The sequence below is a fragment of the Galleria mellonella genome, unplaced genomic scaffold, assembly GCF_026898425.1.
Source record: "Galleria mellonella isolate WM207_F2 unplaced genomic scaffold, CSIRO_AGI_GalMel_v1 utg63, whole genome shotgun sequence".
In the NCBI taxonomy this organism is placed as follows: domain Eukaryota; kingdom Metazoa; phylum Arthropoda; class Insecta; order Lepidoptera; family Pyralidae; genus Galleria; species Galleria mellonella.
This window is the reverse complement of record NW_026442130.1, coordinates 11482113-11506619: the sequence shown is the minus strand read 5'-3', so window position 1 is coordinate 11506619 and position 24507 is coordinate 11482113. Positions and strand designations below refer to the sequence as shown.

Here is a 24507-nt window from a genome sequence, read left to right as displayed (position 1 = left end):
GCTATTTAGTATCAGCATTGCACCCGTGCGAAGCCGGGGCGGGTCGCTAGTTTTATAATAAAATTATCCTATTTCTCAATTTGATCAAACAATACACATATATGAAATTTCGTTACAATAGATTATAATTTTTTATACCATAAAGGTAGCAAACAAGTTTACAGCCTGTCTGAAACCATCTACCTAATACGCCTGTAACATTAGGGATATCAGATGCGAGTTGCGAATCCTGTAGAAACCTTAATACACCCTTTTTGAAAAACCCCATACTGTGGTGTCAAAGAAAACCCTCGGCAGAGAGCTCATAGCTTGAACGTTCATGGGAGGAAACTCCACTAAAACTGAGCTATACGCAACCATTTAAATTAAGTGGTTTTAGAGATTAATGTGAAGGAACATCATGAGACAGGATTTTTATATAAAACTCTATTAAACTTCTTTCTAGTACAAGGGTGATTATCAAGCATTTTATCTGCATCATGATGAGCGTCTACCACAAATCATAAAGGCTTACAACAACAGAGACATCGATAATTACTTCATCACGTTATTAATCTTGGGGCATGAAGACCTTAATTCAAAATACTAAACCACAGACAAGTTTATACAAGCAAGTTTCCGTGTAACGAATGTTAACTACTTTAAACTAAAGTCAACTCCTGTAATTTATCTGTGTGATCTAGTTTATCGCATTTATCCTCACTAAACTGACTAAGAAGGGGGAAAAGGATTGTTAGTAATGGAGACTGAGGATCCCATTGCTAGCAATATACCCAACCAGGTCGACCTCCTCGCGGTTCCCCTTGGAAACTATCATGGTTAATTCCTGATGAATTCGTCATGATGGGCTAACTGGCCTGTTTTCATTCTCATCTATCACCCTTCACTGGTGCTCCGCCAGCGTATCCCGTTAGCGCAGGCGGGGTTACCGTTACCATACCATTTTCACCCATAAAAAAACTGACTAAGCAGTTATATATAGAATTTTATATAGAGTTTTTCTTCTCCAACATTCATTCTCCATCATGCTTTGTTACTGTAGTAACTTCTTATGATAGCCTAAAAGTAATGGAAAATTGCCTTGTTCGCTCCATCACCACGCAGTCACAGCACAGACTATACAAGATCAACGTAGCCAGTGTGATAAAAGACGCTCTAAAAAACTTTTTCCTATTTTTTTTTTAATCACTGTCTAAAACTCTTTCTTGTTTCCTCTTGTGATTTTTTGCTCTTCGCAACATAATGCCAATATTTTTATTTTATAAAAATAGATCCATTCCCAACAGTTGTATCTTAATATGCTTTTATAATCCTGATTACTTGGGTTTTTTTTATGGGTGAAAATGGTATGGTAACCCCGCCTGCGCTAACAGGATAAGCTGGTGGAGCACCAGTGAAAGGTGATAGATGAGAATGAAAACAGGCCAGTTAGCCCATCATGATGAATTCATCAGGAATTAACCATGATAGTTTCCAGGGGGAACCGCGAGGAGGTCGACCTGGTTGGGTGTATTGCTAGCAATGGGATTCTCACTCTCCATTACTAACAATCCCTTACCCCATGATTACTTGGTTTAGTGTAGACTGACTTTTTCCTCTTTTTTTGTTCCTTGCGCTATGCTAATATGGCCAACAGAGGTACCTTAATGGATTGCTATAATGATCATGATTACCTGGTCCGGTGTAGATTCTGTGTTCCACAAAGCGTTTCTCAGCGTTTTCCCGGGGCCAGTCTTGGAGTTGACTAGCTTGAGTTGTATCCCCGGCTCGGCGACGGCGCGGAACGGCGTCGTCTGCCAGTATGTCTGCGCGTTCTTCTTCCACATCACCACGTAGAACCGCTTATTGTTCTGGTAGCTATTAGAAATGAAAAAAAGATATTTAAATTATATTATAATAAAATATAACGTACACAAATATGTAAAGGAAATGAAAATTACAAAATCTACCTGCAGTGTTCACCAACTTTAAAGTAGGCATACTTTGATAAAATTGTTCAATATTTAGAATGAAGTCAAAGTCGTCACCGATATCTAGAATTAAGAATCTGCTGTGAATGAGTCACATGGCTATATATCAGAATAGAAATTTTGTGAATTTAAAATTAAAAAACGTTAATATTTTCTGAGCCTTTCATAGTAATTTAACACCCGGTTGTGCCGTCTTAATATGGGAGTCTCAATTTTTTTTATCATTTTCACCAACGTTCCTTTGGAACAAATATGCAGTTTCACTAATAGAACATTCATTTTAAATGATATTGACTTTGATTTTATCATTCTGTAATATCAAGGTATTTGATGGATAATCTGTTAGATATAGCAACATACCAACAGCACTTTCCATCAAACAGACCGGAAGTTTGTATACTGCATCTAATATAAAAAAAATTGTACGTAATCCATGTAACAACGCACCCAAAAATGAATCCGACGTAGTCATCATCGATCTGAGTATCAACGAACAGCGTCCCTTCGAAGTCTACGCCACCGAAGTATTCGAACCCAACGGCCAGTCCCGGGTCCGAGTTCAAGGTCTGAAGAATCTCGGCGCCCTCGTTCCCAACTCCCCAATTGGGGTCCTGCTGAGATTCGCCCTCGGGATCCAAACGAACTGTCATGTACTTTCTGAAAGAGAATGATTGAATTTCTTTTAAAAAATAGAAAATTTATTATCTGCAATAAGAAACGTTACTAATTACTCTTTCTATTTCAAGTAGATGACGTTTGTAATTCAAATATAACATCAGTTTTAAAACATTTTAAGGTCAGTGACTGAAAATCGACGTCAATATGACGAGGTAGCAAACCTGGGATCCAAAACGATATTTTCAATATAACCAATAAATGTATCTGTTTGTTTATCTAGTAATTTGAATAAAAATAAACACATAATAATGTATTTAATTTCAAATTTCAAGTGAGTCGTTGTAATGTATACTATAAAGTTGGGTTCCGTACTCATTATGTTTGTAGATTCGAACACTCGAAATTGTTTTATAATTATGTTGAACTCTCAAACTATTTTACCTGAAATCGGTGCGGTGTATGAGCGAATTGTTGGGACAGTTGTCCAATTCGTTGATAACTTTATCGCCGTCATTGTCGTTAGTGCAAGCATCGCCCTCGAAATCGTCTATAAATATAAAAAGAAAAGTATTTATTCTTTAGCGCGCAAGATAAGTTATAAGCAGAGCGGAATAGATTATGGATAGTACCAGGTTATCTGTAAGAGGTCGCTTTTAGCGATAAGACCGCTCTTGTACGAGTATATGCACATTCTGTATAAATACTCCCTATATACATCTCTATTGTGCGCAATAAAGAGTTTATTATTATTATAGTACTTGTCTGACAGACTTGTAGCCTATCAATTAACACAAGTTATTTTAAGGGTGGTCGAGCGGACCGTGCCCACCCTAAAATTATCTTTTTTTATACAACTTAGAATGGCAAACAAGCTGACGGCCCACCTGATGGAAAATGGTAACCGTCGCCTATTGACATGAGCAGTACCATAGACATAACAGAGTATACTGTTTCACCCATGATACCCCCCATGCGTTGCCATTCCTGAGGACTCGGGTGTTATTCCTCTGTACCCAGTAAATTCACGCCATATCCCACCCTTCAAACCGAAACACAACTGCTTCACGGTAGAAACACGAATGAGACAGAGGTACCCAAGCAATCGACTTTTGTACAAAGTCTCCCCTTGGTGTTCATTTCACGATAAAAGCAATAAAAGAAGCTTTCGTGTGGTCTCATATTGTATTCCTTTCTAAATATAATTGAATAAAACTTAACTTTTTTAATAAAAATAAGCATAAATTGATATAATTAAAAGATTACATCATCACTTACTATTGGAGTCCAACCTGATCAGGTTGTCCGAATAGAATAAATACATATCGTCACTTACTATTAGTGTCTAACTGGTCAGGGTTTGCCACAAGGGGACAATTGTCCTGCGAGTCTGGGACACCGTCACCGTCGTCGTCGTCGTCGCACGCGTCGCCCCACTCGTCGCCGTCCACATTCTGCTGGTCACTATTCGCCACCGTCGGACAGTTGTCCATGCCGTCTTGGATACCGTCCCTGAATAGATTAGTACACAGTGGCTTTAAAAAATTATCTGCATACATTTTTATCCTTATACTAGCAACCTACCTCGTCTACGTACAGGTTCTTTTTTTAATAAAGTCTTTTTCTCAAACATGCTTGGAAATATGAGCATTATTTTGATAATCTTCTTAGAGATAAATCAAAATTGCCGTACTGGCCAGATACATGCGGGCAGCGGCCGGCAAAAGTTGTATGAAAATCCATATCTGTCGTGTTTTGCGGCCAGATAAATTACTATGTAAACTCATATCTGTCCTGTAATTTAAAAATGGAGTGACCTTTTACTTCAAAACATGGCTACTAAGGAGATAACTAGTAAAAGGTTTTATTTAAATTTCGAACTAGCTTGCAAATAGAAAGCTGTTTATTGAAAAAAAAACAAATGAACATTATGACGCGTGAAAAATTATTATTGTTCGTTATTCGTCATTGAACTTAAAAAGTAAAATTGTGTTTTTGATTTCCGCACATTGTTTGAGAAAAGTACTATACAAGCCTTGGCCACAACTAAGCATTGATGATCTCATGTATGTGTGACTCGTCTACGCCTCGGCCAACATTTGTACGTTCGTCCATCAATGCCTCAGTTGCTGGCCGCTGCAGTAATATACTGTATCATCATCAAATTAGCTGTTTTCTGTCCACTGCTGAACATAGCCGTATTGGCAAAACCAATACCCTTCATAACATAGGCCTCGCCCAATACTACTAGTTTTGCTAGTAATTACCACACTGAGCAAGCGGACTGGTAACCGTAGTTTTTTTAATGGGTGAAAATGGGTCAGTATATACTGGCGTGGTACCGGTGAGAGGTGATAGGTGAGGATGAAAAGGCAGGTCAGTTAGCCCATCATGACGAATTCAACGATAAATTAGTGATGATAGTTTCCAGGGGAAACCGCCTTGAAGTCGACCTGATGGGGTATATTGATAGCAATGGAGACTAACCTCCCCATTACTAACAATCCCTTCTCCCTTGGTAATACTTTGGTGATGTTTTAAGAGGGACGCTGCTGTCCAACCCTCTACCATTACATTCCCTTTCCTCCTCTTACGTCAAGGGAAAGGAAGATGAAGGAAGAAGAAAAGATTACGATTTCAAAGTGCTTGTAAACAAGTCTATTTGAATAAAAATGAAGTGAATTTCTATTTGAAGGAGTGTCCCTTTCTATGCCGGGACCACACGACAAATAAAATCTTACACTCTGATAATATAGCCTTCTAAAGGACACAGTTTTTAAAATCAGTAATAATACCTAATAATAGTGCCTATTTGAGTGTATACATAACAAAAAAGACAGAACTTTACTCTTTACGATGTTATATGCTTAGATATAAAAACTTCGAATCACGATTTCCTGGCATCACGTAGGTATATTTTCTTTACAAAAATATTGTGATCATTAAATACTTTAATATCATCTATTTTTCGTAAACATAAACGACCATATTGTCGATCGTATGACAATGTATGTCAAATTAATGCAATTATAGTCTCTTTAAAAAAAACTTAATTAAAAGGTAGAAAAAAAATTAAAAATAGACCAAAAACCTTAATTAAAAAGTAGTTTTATCAGAGATAATTAGTAAAGATTTTACATTTGTAGCGAACATTAGCAGATTGTCATATAATCGGGTAAATTATTCATTTGTTTAAATTTTTTGTAATTTCTAAATTGAAACAGACTCTAGTTCGACTATTATAAAATCCCATTAGGTATTTTACGTGATGACGCGTAACAAACAGGGAGTCATCAATTCTAAAATTGACTGATTTCATTTTCATTGCTTATTTTTAACCACGAAGCTAGAAATAGGTAATTTTCTTGAAAAAACTCAATATACACACTTGGGCTGGAAATAGGTGATTTTCGCGGAAAAATCTCAATGCACAAACTTTTCGACCCTTACAATTACATTTACATAATATAGATTTGTTTACATTCAATTCAATTGGACGGTCATTTGTACACGACTGGACTACAAGAATGCCAAATTTGAACTAAGTATTTATAAATTGCACACTTCACTCAAAACATACACACGCATACGCGCTCACACACACATACACATTTTAAATTAATATGTAGGCTGCTATTTTTAAATTATTATTCAAAATTAATGTGAAAAAAAATCTGTTTTCATTAATGTAACCAAATTATACATCTTACTTGGTTTATTTTGGAGTCTAGATGGAAAGTAGTAACCATCCCCTATAGACATGAACAGTACCATGGATATAATAGAGTATATCATGTCGCCCATGATTTTTCTTTAAGTGTTGCCATCCCTAAGGACTATCTATGGATTCACAACGTAGCGTAGTATGGTGTGGTGTGATGAAGCATAGCACTGTATGGTATGTCACTCACAGGTCCCGATCTAGGTCACTGTCGCAGGCATCACCGACGCCGTCGTTGTCGCTATCAGCTTGCGGTGTGTTGGGTACGTGGGGACAGTTGTCGCACGCATCACCAACACCGTCGCCGTCTGCGTCCTCCTGCCGCGGATTGTACACCCGAGGACAATTATCATGCTCGTTGGGCACACCTGCAATTAATAAACTACACTTGTACTCTATGACACAACTGTTTTTTAATTAGACTACAACACCCTCAAATATATGAGAAAGCTTCAAGTCTTCCTACGTAAAAAAATCCGGAACATGAAGAACGAAATTAATTTATAATTATACAAAATAATCACGAAGCTGAAGTGACAGCTGAACAACATAATAATCTCTAAAAGACAGAAAGTAACCAAGTAAGATAATCCTAGCATTTACTCCATTTTGATTAACTTGCTTTAATCGAAATACTGAGCTTTCTCTTTTTAATTCTGAGCTCCCACCTCAACACATCTAACTGTCAGGGAGCTAACGTGATAAAAAACTTTTTAAGATGTAAGAAAAGAAAGTGAAGACTCATACTGATACAACCAACATTTAGTAACGAACAAGTCCGGGCCTCCTTGTTTGTAGTACATATTGGTCACTCCTTTATTCATCTTATTCAATTTTGTCGAGGTTCTCAAACAGGAGGTACTGACACTTGATTGAAACATATCATTGTGCCTGTAACTCTTGTCCTTGCCCCTATCTACTTATTTGAGTTTCCCTTAAAGAGACAGTAATAGCTGTAGCTGTAGAATTATTATTTTAATGCTATTGCCTTACAATCATCATTTCTTTCATTTGTTGTTCATGCTGTGTCACAAACGTCATCCATACTGTCACCGTGGGTATCGAGCAGATCAGGATTGCACCTCCTCGACTGGTTATAACAGACGTCGCCTCGCCTGTCACTTTTGTCATTGTCAGTCTAGTTGGTAAATATTCCCGTCTTGAGGGCTTTTATCCTATAGATGTAGTATGTAATACTACATCTATAGCCATTACTTTAATTCTATTGCCTCACCATCGTTGTCCATATCTGGATCGCAAACGTCGCCCATGCCATCACCGTCAGTATCGGCCTGGTCGGGGTTGTACCTCCTCGGGCAGTTGTCGCACACATCACCCCGCCTGTCGCTCCTATCCTCGTCTCGGTCTAGTTGGTCCGGATTTGCGACCAAAGGACAGTTGTCCTAAATGAAATGTTAAAATTACAATCCTATACATATATGGTTTCAATTAAATTAATTTGAAACCACAACATAGCTTTATTTATTTCAAACAAAACAGACGAGACCGCAGTTTTGTGCGGTTATGTATCCGCCTTTTTAAGCAATTTCATACATATATTTTTTTTTACATGAGAATCCTATTTACTATAGAATCGTATTATTATTAATATTTTTCTAATACTAGAAATAATTGAACTTTACTTTTTTTTTACAGAACTAAAAATCTTGCTAATTCACTTATTTCAGCCAATCACTTTTTGAGGCATATTTATGCAACATGTTAACTCACCGGATGATTAGGGATCTCGTCGCCATCAGCGTCCGGGTCGCAGGAATCACCCAAACCATCACCGTCCGCGTCTTCCTGTCCAGAGTTGGAAACATCCGGGCAGTTGTCCGCCTTACAATGCATCTCGTAGCACCTAAGCTGTTGGTCCGGATATCCGTCCAAGTCTCTGTCCGGACCGCAGACTGTTCCATTGCCCGCCCATCCGGTCTAAAAGAAATCGAATCTTCCTTGAATTCTTATAAAAATTCCTTTGTTTACATAAAAAAAAGATAATAATTCGCAAAAACGCATAATTAATTATTTATTTGATGATGCGGCCTCTTTGATCGGTTTTCTTGGACTTAGCTAAGACATTCGAAAGACAAAAACAAACTGCCTCTGATAAGACAAATGACTACGACAAAACGGACATCAATTTCAAACAAGAAATTTTCCTTTTAATTTAATGCTTTAGACATCCAAATTCCAACCTTTTTGACATTTTATTTAACTCTCCTTCCTTCAACCATTCAAGTAGCAAATGTAAAAATTATTAAAGCCTTTAGGTGTCAAAAATTTTCGCAAATCCTTCAAACATCAAAACCTTTCATGTTTAAAAAAGGCAGCTCTTGACACTAGAAGGCACAAATAGACGCTGCAATTCTTCAATATAAATAAACGGTAAATGAAGATCCTCACCGCACAGACGCACTTCTGTCCGTACCCGCATACGGCGTTGAATCTCTTGCAGTAGTCCGGGTCACAGTATCGCTGCAGTGGTTGCGGCTCGAAGCATGGCCGGGATGTGTTCAGAAAGTAGTTACCACCACATGGCACGCACGTGTATGAACCCTGGTATATAACAGATATTGATAGGCCTTGAGCGTTAATTTTTTGATTTTATTAACTATTCTAGACTATACAAAAATCCTCTGTCGTATTCGTGTTTCTATCGTGAAGTAGATGTATCTGAATAGCTGTTTTATTTTGAAAAAAAATTATAGTAAAATTATCGGGTATAAACATCACAATGGATTATTCTGTAATGTTCATAATACTGTTCATGTCTATATGCGACAATTACCAATTGACATCAGGTGAGACGTCAGCTTGTTTGCCATTTGAACTAGCTTGTTTTGGTATCATGGTGCAATTTGCCACCTAAATTGCTAAAAATTTAAACAGTGAGACCCCATATTAAAATTTCCAAAATATATGTCAAAATTGACTATATGCTTATGATACTTCTGATGTTAAACCTTGAAAGGGCACTATTGCAGCACAACTCATAGTACGACAGACGAAATTAAGGAACTGGGTCACAGTGATATACGACTCGAATTGCAGTGCAGTGGATGCGTGTGCGAAGGGAGTGATGGAGGTGTGTACCGGCGTGTTGACGCAAAGGCGGTGTGGGTCGCAAAGTGCGCGGCCAGCGGCGCACTCGTCCAAGTCGGCGCAGCGCTGGCGAAGGCGGTCGGCGCCGGCGCCGCGCCACGCGCTTCCCTCGTAGCCGGCCGGACACGGGCCGCAGCTAAATCCACCCTCCTCGTTGCGGCACGACACCAGCTCGTCGCACGGGCTGTACAGGTCGCACTCGTCGATGTCCACGCACGAGTAGTCTGCGCCGCCCACAACCGTCCTCTCATTTAATTCGTTTCTCAGGAATGGCGACGCATAAAAGGCACCATTGATATCACAGTATACTCAATGATGTTCATAGTGCTAATATATTCATGTCTATAGGTGACGGTTCCATCGAATGATACCCGCTTTCTAACGATTGAGCCGTCGACTTGTTTGCCATTATATGTATCACAAAAAAAAACATGACAATCTAGTTGGATTAGTTAGAAGCAGTTGCTTCAAACAAACAGAGAGACTAAATATATAAAATTGTGAATTTGCATTTGTATGAAGAGTGGTTATATAACCCACCCTTCATGCAAATTTACTATGACACCTTCCTTTCTTTCTATATCATGCCTGATATAACATGACATTGCCATCCGGCTACTTCAAGCAACAAATTCTTAAAGCCTTAATCTTTATGTTATTTAAACAAAGTTTCATCCACATATCTCAGAGTAGCGATCAAAATGTTATTGAACATGACGCAGAGTTTATGACAACACTTTGAGAAGTTTCCTGCTACTGCTGACCGTAAGCATTAGTTTGCCAACAATGTTTACATGTCAGTTGCTGTGAAAGTCGGTACTTTGATACGGTACGATAAAATACGGTAATTTGAAGCATTACAATAATACAGTTCAATAAACTTTCCAGTCTAACTTGCTGAAGCATCAGATGCAACAAACTGCCTGTGTAGACAAGTAAGTTTCTACCGTAAAACAGTTGCGTTTGCATGGCTGTGTTTCGGTTTGAGGGGTAGGATATGACAGTGAAATTACAGGGTACATAGGAATAACACCTGAGTCCTCTGGAATGGCAACGCATGGGGAGTGTCATGGGCGAAACAGTATAGTCTGTTATGTCCATGGTACTGCTCAAGTCTATAGGCGACGGTTACCACGTTCCATCATGTGGGCTGTCTAAGTTGCATAAAAAACAGTATGATATAAAATAAAACAGATTAGAAGTTTAATTGTTACGATTGCAACCATCTCTTTGATCATGTTAAACATTAAAAATGAGTCATTCGCAGTTTGGAACAAACTGTTAATACTAAGCTCCGAACAACGAACTTTTAATTTGTCTGAAGACGCATTGTTTAGAAGTGAAACACGTATCGCAAAATAATAAAGGAAATTTGTAGCCCATTCGTGCTCTAAACTGATTTCTGTAATGAACTATACCTACTTTGTCCACCTGCGGTAAGAGAGGCATTATTAGACATACGGATAAATAAATTATGATATCACGTCCCTGACGAAAATAAGTCAGTTACGTGGAGATCATGAATCTTGCAAAAAAGTCGACAAGCCAGTGCGTTTAAGTAAATAATCATCAGTTGTGCATAACAGAAGAAAAGATAATTGTATATATTTAAAAATGCCATTATATGTATACTTATATACCAAATTAATTTATTACTAAGATGATTTTTAATAGAGATCATAAAATAATTCATAGTTACAGTTCAACAAATTTACAATATTTCACATAATGGATTGCCTAATAATATATTTCCAATTAATCCAGTCTATAAAGACCTGTTTCTAAGAATTTACAATCAATGTTCATTTAATTAGTGCCATTTTCTTGCATCGATTTTTATTTCTAAAACTAAAATATAAGAAGACAATATTTGGGAAAATATATCAAAACACCCATAATCGATATTTTTTATGCTAATCATCCTATTTATTATGGAAATTCTCAAAAATAACAAAAACTGTTACCATGCCATTTATATCCTGGAGGACAGTCCTCGCATTCGTAGTATGGGCTGCTCGAGATCTGTTTACAGGGTCTCTCGCCACACGGCCTGTGTGTATCGCACACATGTTCACATCGTTGACCATCACCGCTAAAACCGTTTGGACAGGGGCCACAGCGCGGGCCTTCATGTGTCTCCTGGCATTCTACTCCTGAGAAAATAAAAATTAGACCTTTATTTATAAAGACGTAAAATAATAAACTCTAGATATTTGAAGATATTAAATACTAATTTGAAGATGACACCTAACATTCTCAAAGCAATTACTTTTAGCTGACCATTATGTTAAGAATTGCGATCAAATCGATTTAAAGACTGAGATAGACACATTTACCATCTTTTACCTTCAAAACACGATATCTGGCTGCAGGAGCGTCTGTAGCACTGTTCCCCATTGCCATGGTAACCACTTGGACATGGCCCACAACGGTAACCACCGTCCGGCAGATCCTGGCATTGCACATCTACAATAATAAAAACATTGATAAATTCCCGTTATGCACTTTAGTAAAAGCCGAGAGTCTAAAGTTTCCCTAATTTTAACTTTATTTGTTTAATAAATTAGAGACAAAAACAGAAATATCTCTCGTGTCTAATGTTATCTATATATTGGAAATAGTTTAGTATCATAAATTGCCTAGTTAAACTTCTTAAAGGTGCTTTTCCCATGATAAATTCATATCTATATGAAAAAAATTATTTACAAAGAATGCTAATAGAAAGTTGACGTAGCAATTTTTGTTTATATCTAGTGTTCCTACATTTTATGTGAAATATTACAATTAGTACTTACGCCCTCTAAAGCAAGGATTAGAGCTACAAGCAGAGATACACGTCTGCCCATCACTGGTCTGTCTGCCGGGGCATCTCTGACAGCGATATCCTTGTTCAGTGTCTATACAATACTCCCCTACAGGAAAGAAATACAAAAGTAGGTAGTTATAAAAATATGACTCATTTTACCACCCGAAATTTTGATTTTGATATGGGTGTGTCACGAGTTAAAATGTTAATTCTGAGATTCTGAAGTTAACATTTTTATAATATAAACTACTAAATATATTAAAGTAGTCTGAATATGGATTGTCTAAACTGTATTTCTGACGCCAAGCAACTATACATATATCAATTTGAAGACTCACAACAGTCAAAAAATCTACATACAAGGCTTACTAAAGATAAGAATCTCTGAATCAGTTAATTCTGCTGTATCTCGAAGGTGTTCATATATCTTCCAATAGTCATGTGTTTATGGCAACGGTTACCACATTTCATCTGATGAATCATTACCGTGTCCTAGAACTCGGTGATTACTCATCAGTCCTAGAAGAAGATTTTGTACACTAGAATAGTCATGTACAAAATGTTCTTCGCTTACCATCAAAGAAATCTTATGTTTGCCTCCTTCACTGTGTTAAGAAATATAACTAACCTCTTGCACATGGTCTTCTGTCACATTGAATAGGCCTGCAGCGACGGCCGTCTCCTTCCATACCACTGGGGCACGAGCCGCACACCACACCGGACGCCGTATCACGGCACTTCACACCTGTTTGTGGAACACTTGTCTTCATTCCACAATAATATAAATATTCCTAGATATAACACTCAACATCATCTAGTCACTAATAACAAGGCAGATCTTGCACTTTAGTATAATTGATAAATTAAAATACTTTTTGCGACTATATACATACACATCTTTTGGAGGAAACAATAAAGAGTTGCCGTGTGGTCCCAAAATAGAATGATCCATCCCTTTCTTTCCCGTGGGTGTCGTAAAAGGTGACTAAAGGAACTGAATTGTCAAGGGATAGCCTGTAACGTCACTCTTAAAACACTGACTAAACTGACTAACTCAAAAATAACGCCTGCCAAGCATGGCAGCTACTGGCAAAAACACTCAAAGGGGAAGCCCTTTGTTCAGCGGTGAACAATTAACGGTATGGTACGATATGGTATGGTAATAAAAAGAGTTTGTCCGTCTATCTACACAAAATATATAAATCTATTATGTAACACCCTGATCAATACAAACTGACTCATAAATACAAATGTTCGTATTGTACGGATATGTTCGATCTCAATCATCGGAAGGTGAGGCAATATGTGTTAAATCACTGTAATATGTAGGTCGTTACAATTAATGTGCGGCTTCGATCGGCAATCATCAATACTGTTGATTGAAGATATAATGTCACTATAAGGCAAAATCATTTAACCTCTATTATAATACCTCGTTACATCTAGAATGTGACTGAACCAAAAATGTAGATATAAAATAAGAGTGGGACACGTCCCTAGTAATGTAAGTTGAGCATTGTCCGTCATGTCATGTCTCCCAAAAAGGCACTCACTTTCTATCAACTAATTGACCATCTGCTTAGAACGTATTGTGTGTATGTGTAGATATCAGCACAGCTATTTGTCAAATAAATCAATAGTCAAACATATAAAACCCTAATATATAATACCTGAAAGATTATTCCTTTATTTGTTACCTTATGCGCCTTAGTGGCTTAAGCAATCACTATAATATTTAGTATATACGGGATGGAAAAGGACATAGCTACTTTTTATCCTGGTCAGTAATCATAATCTGGTCACGCAAACGAAGTCGTGGCTAAAAGCTAGTGCCGAATAAAGAAGGACCTTTCTAACAATTTTATTCGTCAATGTAATTATTATACAATAACCCTTAAAACAACCTAAAATATTAGCAATTTCAACTCTCAAAAGTTGTAAACAGTTTCTATTGTCTGTCTGTCTCGTAGGCGTTCTTAATCATGCTTCCTTTACCATCAATCCCAATTGTTTTAGAATTAAGGAAAGTCTTATAAAACATTAGCAATCCTCCCGAAATTAGCAAGTCAATTAAGGAATTAAATATTTCTCACTACCTTAATTAGATAAATTAAATATGTTTACAATCTTGTCAACTTTTTTGTAGAATTTTTCAGTTGTCAATCTTAATTACGCCTTGTTTTTATACATCTTCTTCGATCTAGCTCCTTCATATATCACTCACAATTGATAGTTTCATAATATCTAATATGCAGTATAAATTCTATGTTTTTTTAATCGCAGTACATATGTAATCTCACTATTTGTATAATAATTTCCAACAAGTGATAGACAGAGTATGAGATCAAAGTTAAATAGAAGTCAATAACTCCTTAGAATTGCATGAAATGTAATATATGAAGAAAACTTTATATACTTCAACCACAACGACGAAGAAATGATTGTAAGATTATCACTAATGTAAACTATATTGTTAGGCTATGAATCATCAGTATTGGTGCAGGATAGGCGACAATATGACACAAAATAATATATACAAGATTACCGTCAAATTGAGAACCCTTTTGAAGCCGCTTAAAAACCGAACGTGCAAACATATTCTAATTTCAATACTGCAATTGTTCTTTTCCACCTCAATTCTATGTAAGAAAGCTAAGTCATAATTAAACCAGAATCCAACTAGTCGCTTTTTCTTTACTTCTGACAAAAATGAACTCCTAAAGTAGGTGCAACTGCAACATACATAATGCAACATTTATTTGTGACCGAGATCCTTGTTGTTTACTAAATCATTTGCCTACAGAGTACTTAGTGCCCCAACAACAATATTCTATTCGGCGTCATTAATATTTATGAGTAATTTAAGGCTAATCAAGCAACTTACTTATTCACAATGTTACGTGGGTGCAACACAGAACTCTGTAGACAAATATGTGGGACTATAACTATTGTGTTTTCGCTACGGATACCGCGATCTTAGAAATAAAACTCGGTTGATATCTATTTAATGATTTAATCAAAACCCACATTAGAAGTTGCTTGATTTACCTTAATATTTAGTACCATCTCGTTTTAAAACTAAGGCTACATAATATCCCCCTTAAGTATAAAAATCTCGCTGCGAGGTAGTCAGTAACTAATTTAACAATGAATGTTAAATACATAGATAAAAAGATTACAACATACATATATTTTTAGCGACCGAAAAAAATTTTAACACTTATAAATAAAAGGGATATCTTTAGTTTCATACAAATGTGGATTATTATTTAATGGGAGTTAATTTTAGATTATTTATATCAGAAACCGAGCATATAAATTCTATGTTACGTTACATGCATTATCTAAAATTACAAAGAATTATGAGAATAAATGTGTTATTAAATCTTAAAGTAAAGATGAAAGAAAAATTACTCATATTGAAAATGAAGAAAACAAATAAATAGAAAATAAACGACTAAATATTACAGTTTTGTTTCTACAGTGTAACTATTTATGGAACTTGAATGTTACGCGTGAGTAGCCACTGACAAGAAGATACTAGTCAAAGATTCTACAGATATGTGAACCATGACAAATAGTATAAAAGTTTATTAGTTGCATCTGTTTTGTCCATTATGTGAAGAAATCATATTATAAGAAACTACATTATCAATTCACATTACAATTGTTGAAACCGTTAGTAAATTTAAAAACTTATCTAAACCTAATTACAATAGAAACTTTCGACATTAGTATGATATATTCGACTTAATTATATCCAAGATTCAGAATAAAAAGAAAGGTGATATAGTTTAATAACCAGGATAACACGTAGAGTCTGAGCATCGCTCAACCAGCGGCTGTGGTCGCAAACTGCAACAAGTACGAAGCTGACCGCGCAAGTTGTCTATAATACCCTTCTGCTCGCCGACTTCCCTTCTAAGATGGTCTATGGTCTGCCTCAATAACTGTAGCTGTTTTACCACCTCATCTGTGAAATGTCATGGACTTTTCGTTTAATGTCCCTACCACATTTAGTTCATTTTAAACAATTAAAAAAACTTTAATATAAAATCTGAAATCACAAAATTTGGTGAAAGTCTAAAAATAAGTTATTATCCTTCTACTTGTTATTCACAATTTACCCTGTAAGTGAAATATGGTCTCTGCGTTGACATACCCAATATAAAGTTAATAAAAATATTTTGCATGAAACAATGGATTTATTAGATTAATTTCCAATAACAAGACTCACCGTCACAAGTTTCTATCATGCTGGAAGGTATATCTCCTCTTTGATCATTCGGAGGGTTAGGTTGCGGGAGTACACCATTAGTATCGATGTAATTATTATTTCTATAGTCATCTCCCTGCATCTGTTCTTCGCTTTTCACTCCGGCATTCTTTTCTATGAAGTCCTTAACTTCCTCCACGTCAGTTTCGTCAGTAGAAAGTAACGCAGGTGGTTTGATATAATCCTCTTTCATATTGCAACTTAAAGAATCTAAAGCTGCACGTTCACTGCTATATACTTCGACTGGTGCATTTTCTTCATGATACTACATTGTAGAGAAAACATTTTTTATTAGATCATTCTTAATTTAGGACAATCAAGTCAACTTTATGATGAAAGGTGGTAATCATCCCTATAAAAATAAATAATATATTATTTTGTATAGTGATAGGCACAATATCATAATATTATGTTATACATTGCAACTTTTGAAACCTCAGAAGTTATAACAGTAGGTATCAGAAGTTGTGTTGGCTATTTTCTGGCTCTTCAAACTGTAACAGCCGCTCATAAAAATATGAAATTGTTATTCCTACGTAAGTAAACTATACAAAACTGTATCATCATATTATCTATAACGTTATTATGGATACCGTCTCTAGATCTTTTATTCTATTACTGCTTCATGGCAGAAATAAATAAACTGTCAATAATATTTCATTAAAGTATAATTACTTTAAAAATGTTTTCGATAGAATTGAATTAGTGAATTAAAAATATTTATCTGTATTTTTTTTTATTGTCAGTAATATATTACTTACCAATTTTAATTTCGGACTTCGGAATAGAGTAATCAGATCATGTTTGCCTGACATAGTGTGCCAATGCAGAGGGTTGCAGCCGATAAAGAGCTTGACTCTATTTTCAGCTGCTATCAGAAGAAGAGTACTTCGTGGATGAGAGCCAAGACCCCACGATACTGACTTGAGGAAACCGCCATTAAGGCTCTCTAAGGAGACTGGAGGAAATGGAAAAAATAAAACTATTAGTTTATATACGGTGTAAAGGTAATGATGTAACGATCCGAAATTTAGCATTACAGTTCATGAAACTGAACAGCTGTAGCAATTAAATTGCTGCAGCACATGCTGAGTGGTGACCACGTTGGCAATAACAAATGTAAAGTTTTTTTTTAATTCATAATTTATGTAACTTTTTGTTGTTGTCAATAAATGTTTTCTTTTTTTCTTTCTTTCTTTCTTTTGTCGATGAACATGTTTTTAAATATAAAAACAATTTCTGAATATAAATATAAAATAATATATAGACATATTATATACTTTCATAGCGACAATTATTCAGTTTCATGAGATTGCTGGATTCATTATTAATTCCTTTTAAAATAAAATTCTCACCCGTTTATTCCTACTCACCTTTATTAGTCTTTCTATTGTAGTAAAGTGAGATAGCATCATCTTCTGCACCCTTCACATGTAACAGCTGTTCCCGTCTGGCACTAAGGCCGTGTGGCCCCCTGACTAGTACCGCAATTTCACCGTACTCATGTGCGGAGCCGGCTATAGCTATCAAATTGTTCGTTGCATCTGAAATAACAAAAAAGTACTAGTTATAGACAAAAATTACAAGATGTGTCCTTTAAACCTACACAATTTACTTATTTTTCTATTTGCAATCTATGCACTATATAAATAATACAGAAGGAAACTGTTAGTAAATCAAACTGGCATCCCAATAGCTAACAATACGAAGAACGCATAGTGCTCGACCTAATAAGGTATAGTGATGAAGTCAATCTCTATGAGGTCCTGTTATTCATAACTATAGACCTGACTTTTCCTCATCTATCATTCATTCGTCATTGATAGATAGGCATACCCAGTTTAGCCAAAGTTTGTTGTTAGCACTCAATTTTTATTCATTTAATAAATATATAATATATGTATATAAACATGAGAGAGTCGCAGGTCCGTAAGTTATAGTGTTATGTTTTACACGTGGGAGGTTTTGCTGTTTAATTACCATAAAAAAATGGAAAGATAATTACTTTACATATAATTTAGAATAGATACCCTAAGATTTAAAAAAGATCTGACAGAATCATAATTTCTGATTTTAACAATAAATAAGCATACCATATTTAGTTCTAGATACAACTAAAACGATTTAATTCAAAAATAATTACTCCAAATAGAGAATGTGATATGCATTGCAATCGCCTTTATTGCGCGCATACCTACTTAAATAATCAGGCATTGTACAACTGTACTACCAAAATGGCGTTATAAAAAGGGATTGAAAATATTAAATATTCAGTAGTCTGCGTTACTACGGTATGCAGCAATACAGACTGAGCTAACATAAAATATGCACACGTCACATTAATCTCCTTGCGTTCACATGTATTACATAGATTGTGATGAAAAATGGAATAGATAAATATGCATCTAACTGTAGGTATATCTGTATATGAGAATGTCTCGTAGCCTAGTGGTATATTATCTTAACTTTGACTCCGAATGTCGTAAATTCGAATCTAAACAACTCTAAAATTTATAAAAAAAATCCCGACTCTCTCTCTCTCTCTCTCTCTCTCTCTCTCTCTCTCTCTCTCTCTCTCTCTCTCTCTTGATGGAAAACACTAATAATGGTTAGATTGTAAAAAACTCGCCGAAATATGGGCACCTCGAGGGTTACCTTCGTCAGAATGGCAACGATCGACAAATGCTTCTGACTACCACATTAGGTATTATAATCGTGAGCGTATTTATTTATTTTTCTTTATATATAGTCTATATATAAAGAAAAATATATATGCAGACTGTTTATTATCTGTTTATATATATATACACAACTAAAGACGTAAATCATTGAAACAAATCACAGGTCATTGCTACAAGAACAAGTATACAACATAATTATATTTGAATTCGCTATGTTAATAATGATTGAGTAAATATGAAATAGGTACTTAACATAAAAAAAATTACAAAAGATCACAAGGTCACAGATAGTGTAGTAAAGTGGAATTGGTCCATCGTACTGATATGAGTTCTTTAACCCGAATAAATATAAATATATTATATTTTTAATATTTTTAATACTTTATTACTTTACGCTAATACTTTATTATGATATGAGAGACGTTAACATTGTTTTATATACGAAATGGTTGATTGAAAACTTTACTAATAGATTGTTGCAAACATGCAGTTGGCATATATGAGTTCTCCATGTAAAATCTTTACTAATATTATAAATGAGAAAATGAGTTTGTTTTTGTTACTTTACAGCACTTCAACGGCATAATGAATCACTTTGAAATTTAATATACAAGTATTATGTAGGATGGAGAAGGATAAAGGCTTTTTATCGCGATCAGTAAACATATGCTAGGCTAAACTAGCCAAAAGACCATATAGCTGACCCTATAGAATTGTCGTTGCATCATAGGATCGCAACTTCATTAACAGAATGCAAAATAATTGTAATATTATAACAAAATTCATATATTGACAGATTTGCAAGTTTCAGAACATTTGAATCTGCTGTTCTACAACATTTTAATAAAAAAAAAAATAATCGTTTTCTTTAATATGAAGTAAATAAGCATATATTCAAGCATATCTATATATTTATGCACGTCATCTTAAATATTATTTTAGCTAAAATAAACAAATTATTCTTTTTTTTTTTTTATAACCTGTTGCATGCCGTAGTAACCAGTAATTAAGCCAATACTATATGTCTGAACTATATTCTTGAGATAAAAGTTGTAATCAAGTGTATGTATTGATGGTTGCTCTAATAAATAAATAAAATAAAATGTTGTGCATTGTTTTAAAATTTTACTGGTCCACAAACTAATGAATTTTATATGATGATATTAGAATCAATGTTACAAAGATCTGGAAACAGAACACTCATACACGAGACAATTTAGAAAATTATTCAATGTAAGAAACATTGACTCGACCTGAAATCATAGACGGGACCTCGGTACGAAAAAACCATGTGTGGAATAGTGGTAGTTCCACGAAAGTCACACATTTTGTCATGACGCTCAGATTATTATAAAATACTGTATAATTGTATTATACTTGTAGCATGTCAACATATTTACCGCTCAAGAGGATCTATGTTTAACTTAAAATAAATTCTCTTACGCGGTGAGGCGGAGAAACGAGTTTGACTCACGACACACGATTAGCTCAGCCTCGTCCTTTTGTGGACGTTAGGATATCTTCAGTTTATTTTGTTGTACACATGCCTCTCACATGTTTTCCTTGTAACATCGGACTCACGATGTGTAAACATAAGAGAGGAATCCCCTTTGGTCGACCTTTATATGATAATCCAGTTATAATCTATTTCACATAACTCGAGTATTCCGTGTGAATTCTTTAATGGTTGATTATATAATATAACACAATTTAATAAAAAAAAACATATAAATATTATATTATTATACAATCCGATACTTATATCGTTAGCATACCAGTGGTTTGTTTTGCAAACAAGCATAAATAGATCGAAAACTATATAATACTCAGATAAAAAAGTATCCAAATCAAATCAAAATAAACTTTAAGTAGACTTAACTTTAAGTATACAAAAGCTCTTTTAAATTGTAATTTTCTATGATTTTTATTTTTTTTTATACCACTGAAGTGGCAAACAAGCATACGGCCCATACGGTAAACGGTCACCGTAGCTTATGAATGCCTATAATACTAGGGGTACTAGGCGCGCATTGGTGAACTTGAAGAAACCTATTTACCCCTTTTTTGACGAACTTCATGCTGTAGTCTCTTAGAAAAACCATTTCTGAAACTCATCTATATCCCAGTAATTCTCAATAGTTTTCACATTATTGATAGTTTTCTATCGTAGAAGTAAAAATCTCATTTTCTTCCTTGCGAACCCTGCCGGTCGTATCCCGTAATATCGGAATAGCAGTAACGTAATTACCCATGTGATATCACGGCACTGCATAACGGTGCATACACCACCGTGTACAAAAAGTAACCAACCCATGTATGGTCTTCCTGCACACTAGACATGATTCCGTACGGAGACCGTTTCAATCTTATTTTACTCTGTGTTAACACGTGTTTATCAACAATGTGCTTAACAGCAAGACAAAATTAGAAAAATTTCAATACACCGAGGAGCACCAAATTTTTATCTAAACTAATATAAAAAAAAACTGATTTAATTGTTGATTCATTTGTAATGAATATAGGAAGTAACCTATTTTAAAAATCCTTTCGCATATTTAAAAATACATTATAAAGGAATAACATGGGTAGTATTTTATTTAAAAAAAAATCCATGCGAAGCTGAAGCTTGTTTTGTATGTTTTTTTTATACCACTGAGGTAGCAAACAAACATAAAGCCCACCTAATGGTAAGCTGTTACCGTAGCCTAGGAACGCCAGCAGTACCAAGGGCAATAGCAAGCAATGTCTGCATTACTTATGAATGCCTATAATACTATGGGTACTAGGCGCGCATTACCGATCCTGAAGAAACTCCTTTATTTCTTTTTTGAAGAACCCCATGCTATAGTCTCTTGGAAAAACCTCAATATTCAAATAATGCTGCTTTTATTCGATTATTTAGATTCACAAATCTCTAACATGAAATATGCATTTATGTATTCTCTGTATGCTTATGCAGAGTCATTGTTTTAGTAATAATATTTTTATTACCTTTGATCCTTACCACTAAGACCGTTATTACAATGACAAGAGGCTCCAATTTAAATAAAACGAGCACTTTATACCAACGTCTATGAGCTCAAGATGCTTATACCTAAACAATGTTAATGTGACCATACATTCCGTGTTATTCGATACAATTCCATGTTTTAGTGTTTTCTCCCAGTTTCTTGAGACATCAGACAATAGGCTGTAAAAAATATACATGTTTAAAAAAAAATACAGAGCAAAGAAACTGATTTATTATAGAACTTACAAGGCAGTAAAATTTTAGAAATGAATTAACAAATGTATTGTATAGTCGAATTGGCTTATTTTTAAAGTCTGGTAAAAATATTTTTGGGCCATTACCAATGTAGCTATAATTTTAACTTATCCCGTTCTAAGTAAAAATATGATTGGTCACATCATCTAAGCATATGAGACCATTCATCCACAGTAGGTAATTTTGACGCAAATAACTTTAATCTGAACACAAGAGAGCCCTCTCAAGATTTCCACTAAGCCACAATGCTGTTGTCTCTGCTGTCATTGTCCCCGATCAAAATAAATCACATCAACGAAAAAAGATACCGACGAGGCAGCTAGCTCTTCATCCGTTTACTAGATGACCGCGTGTGATAAGTCACGCGAAAAATTCGCCGACATTGGGGATATTTTATCTTGTAAAGTAAAATTGACTAAAAGTCTTGTGAGAACATTATTTGGTAATTATGTGGAGTGGAATTGAAATCAAGAGCATCCTTTTAACTGAATTTATTTACCAGGGGGGGGGATGGGGTAGCCAGCAGCAGGAGATAGTTAATGGCTGATACAACAACAACAAATAATATTAACAATAATTGTAATAGTTGCCGTAGGTAACGATGATATATAATGATGATAAGTAAGACATGTCCTTGAAAATAATCTCGCCGACACCCAATGACTCTATGGTTTATGAAATAGTAAAAGTTTATATAAATTGAATTAATTATAAACAATGAAAGCAAAACATTATAAAAAAAAAGATTTATAAAAACAACATTTACAAATATATCTACACATACACAGTCATACCCTGGCGTGTTGTGACCGTTCCTAATGAGGCTATCAGAAAGAACCGCGTGGGATGATGAGTTGCGCGGCGGCTCATGCCCTATTTGGTACTACGTGAACTGGCGGATTTTATTGTTCTATACCTCTCTCATTTCATTCATTTACAATTTAGAAATTTGGCATCCCTACATAAATTTTAATTTGCTGATTTAATTTACTGAACGTAAAATATGTATCTGTTTTGTGAAGTAAAATTGTATTGTATTGCAAAATCTTTATTGAACCTTATTTATACTGAATACATTAAAAAATTTAATAATATACAATGGCGGGCTTATCCTGTAAAGGGATTTCTTACAGTAAACCTTTGAGAAACTGAAAGAAAACTGTAGAATGTACAACAATCAGTCAATATCAAAGTTTTGTCAATGTATCACATACATCACACGTTTAACTACCAAGATATTATTTGTATATGTTATTCTTAGTAAAAAATATATAAAGTATTTTGTTACATATATAGATGATCATTTGAATATCTATTGATATTATATTGACTATTTTTCACCAATTGTGCCTATTTTTGTTAACGAATCGTTTATTATGTTGCACTCCATATGAATAGCTTTAACGACACATCAGACATGTCATTCCGTCCGCCAGACGCGCCATTTGGGTACGCATTCGTCGACGTCCTCCAATTTGACATGCATTTAAGTAGAGAAGAGCTTTACATAGCTTGACCCCTAATTACGGTTTCGCATTCTACTACATTTGTTTTATTAATCACGCCCATAATACAATACAATTGAGGGGAATGAATTGTTAGTAATAGGGAAGTTAGTCCTCATTGCTATTAATATACCCTATCAGGTCGACCTCCGCGCGATTCCGTCTGGAAACTATCGTGGCTAATTTATCATTGAATTCGACACGATGGGCTAACTGACCTGTCTTCCATCCTCACCAATCATCCCTCACTGGTGCCCCGTCAATGTATACTAATAGCGCAGGCGGGGTTACCATTTCATTATCATCAATAAAAGAAATAGGTACAAGACAATTTTAATTATTCACATCTGCCGAGTGTAAGTGTAAATTAATGACTCCTAATCTTTCCTTTGAAACTATAGAAAATTTTATATCTCCTATTCCATTAATTTTAATTTATTCCCATTTTAATAATAACGCTTTGGAATTACTTAATGAATGCTTCATCTATCCACAGTGGTGTACAAAGACAATAAAGCTCATTGTATAAAGGTGTTAATAAGGCGATAAAATCTGTTCGC

General features: G+C 35.1%; 1 protein-coding gene across 2 annotated transcripts in view; it reads right to left on the bottom strand.

The window, feature by feature from the left end:
- The window catches only part of LOC113521983 (cartilage oligomeric matrix protein), a 40104-nt gene that overhangs the window by 1714 nt on the left and 13883 nt on the right, over positions 1-24507 (bottom strand). For both annotated transcript variants that reach the window (XM_026907686.3, XM_026907687.3), the window contains exons 3-19: positions 17870-18040; positions 17258-17454; positions 16458-16761; positions 16023-16193; positions 12849-12965; positions 12210-12326; positions 11761-11880; positions 11379-11567; positions 9406-9638; positions 8716-8868; positions 8038-8244; positions 7541-7709; positions 6497-6674; positions 3922-4097; positions 3030-3135; positions 2418-2627; positions 1674-1857 (exon numbers count right to left, since the gene is read on the bottom strand). In XM_026907686.3, the coding sequence (XP_026763487.2) occupies positions 1674-1857; positions 2418-2627; positions 3030-3135; positions 3922-4097; positions 6497-6674; positions 7541-7709; positions 8038-8244; positions 8716-8868; positions 9406-9638; positions 11379-11567; positions 11761-11880; positions 12210-12326; positions 12849-12965; positions 16023-16193; positions 16458-16761; positions 17258-17454; positions 17870-18040 (3002 nt within the window). The remainder of the gene's footprint in view (positions 1-1673; positions 1858-2417; positions 2628-3029; positions 3136-3921; positions 4098-6496; positions 6675-7540; positions 7710-8037; positions 8245-8715; positions 8869-9405; positions 9639-11378; positions 11568-11760; positions 11881-12209; positions 12327-12848; positions 12966-16022; positions 16194-16457; positions 16762-17257; positions 17455-17869; positions 18041-24507) is intronic.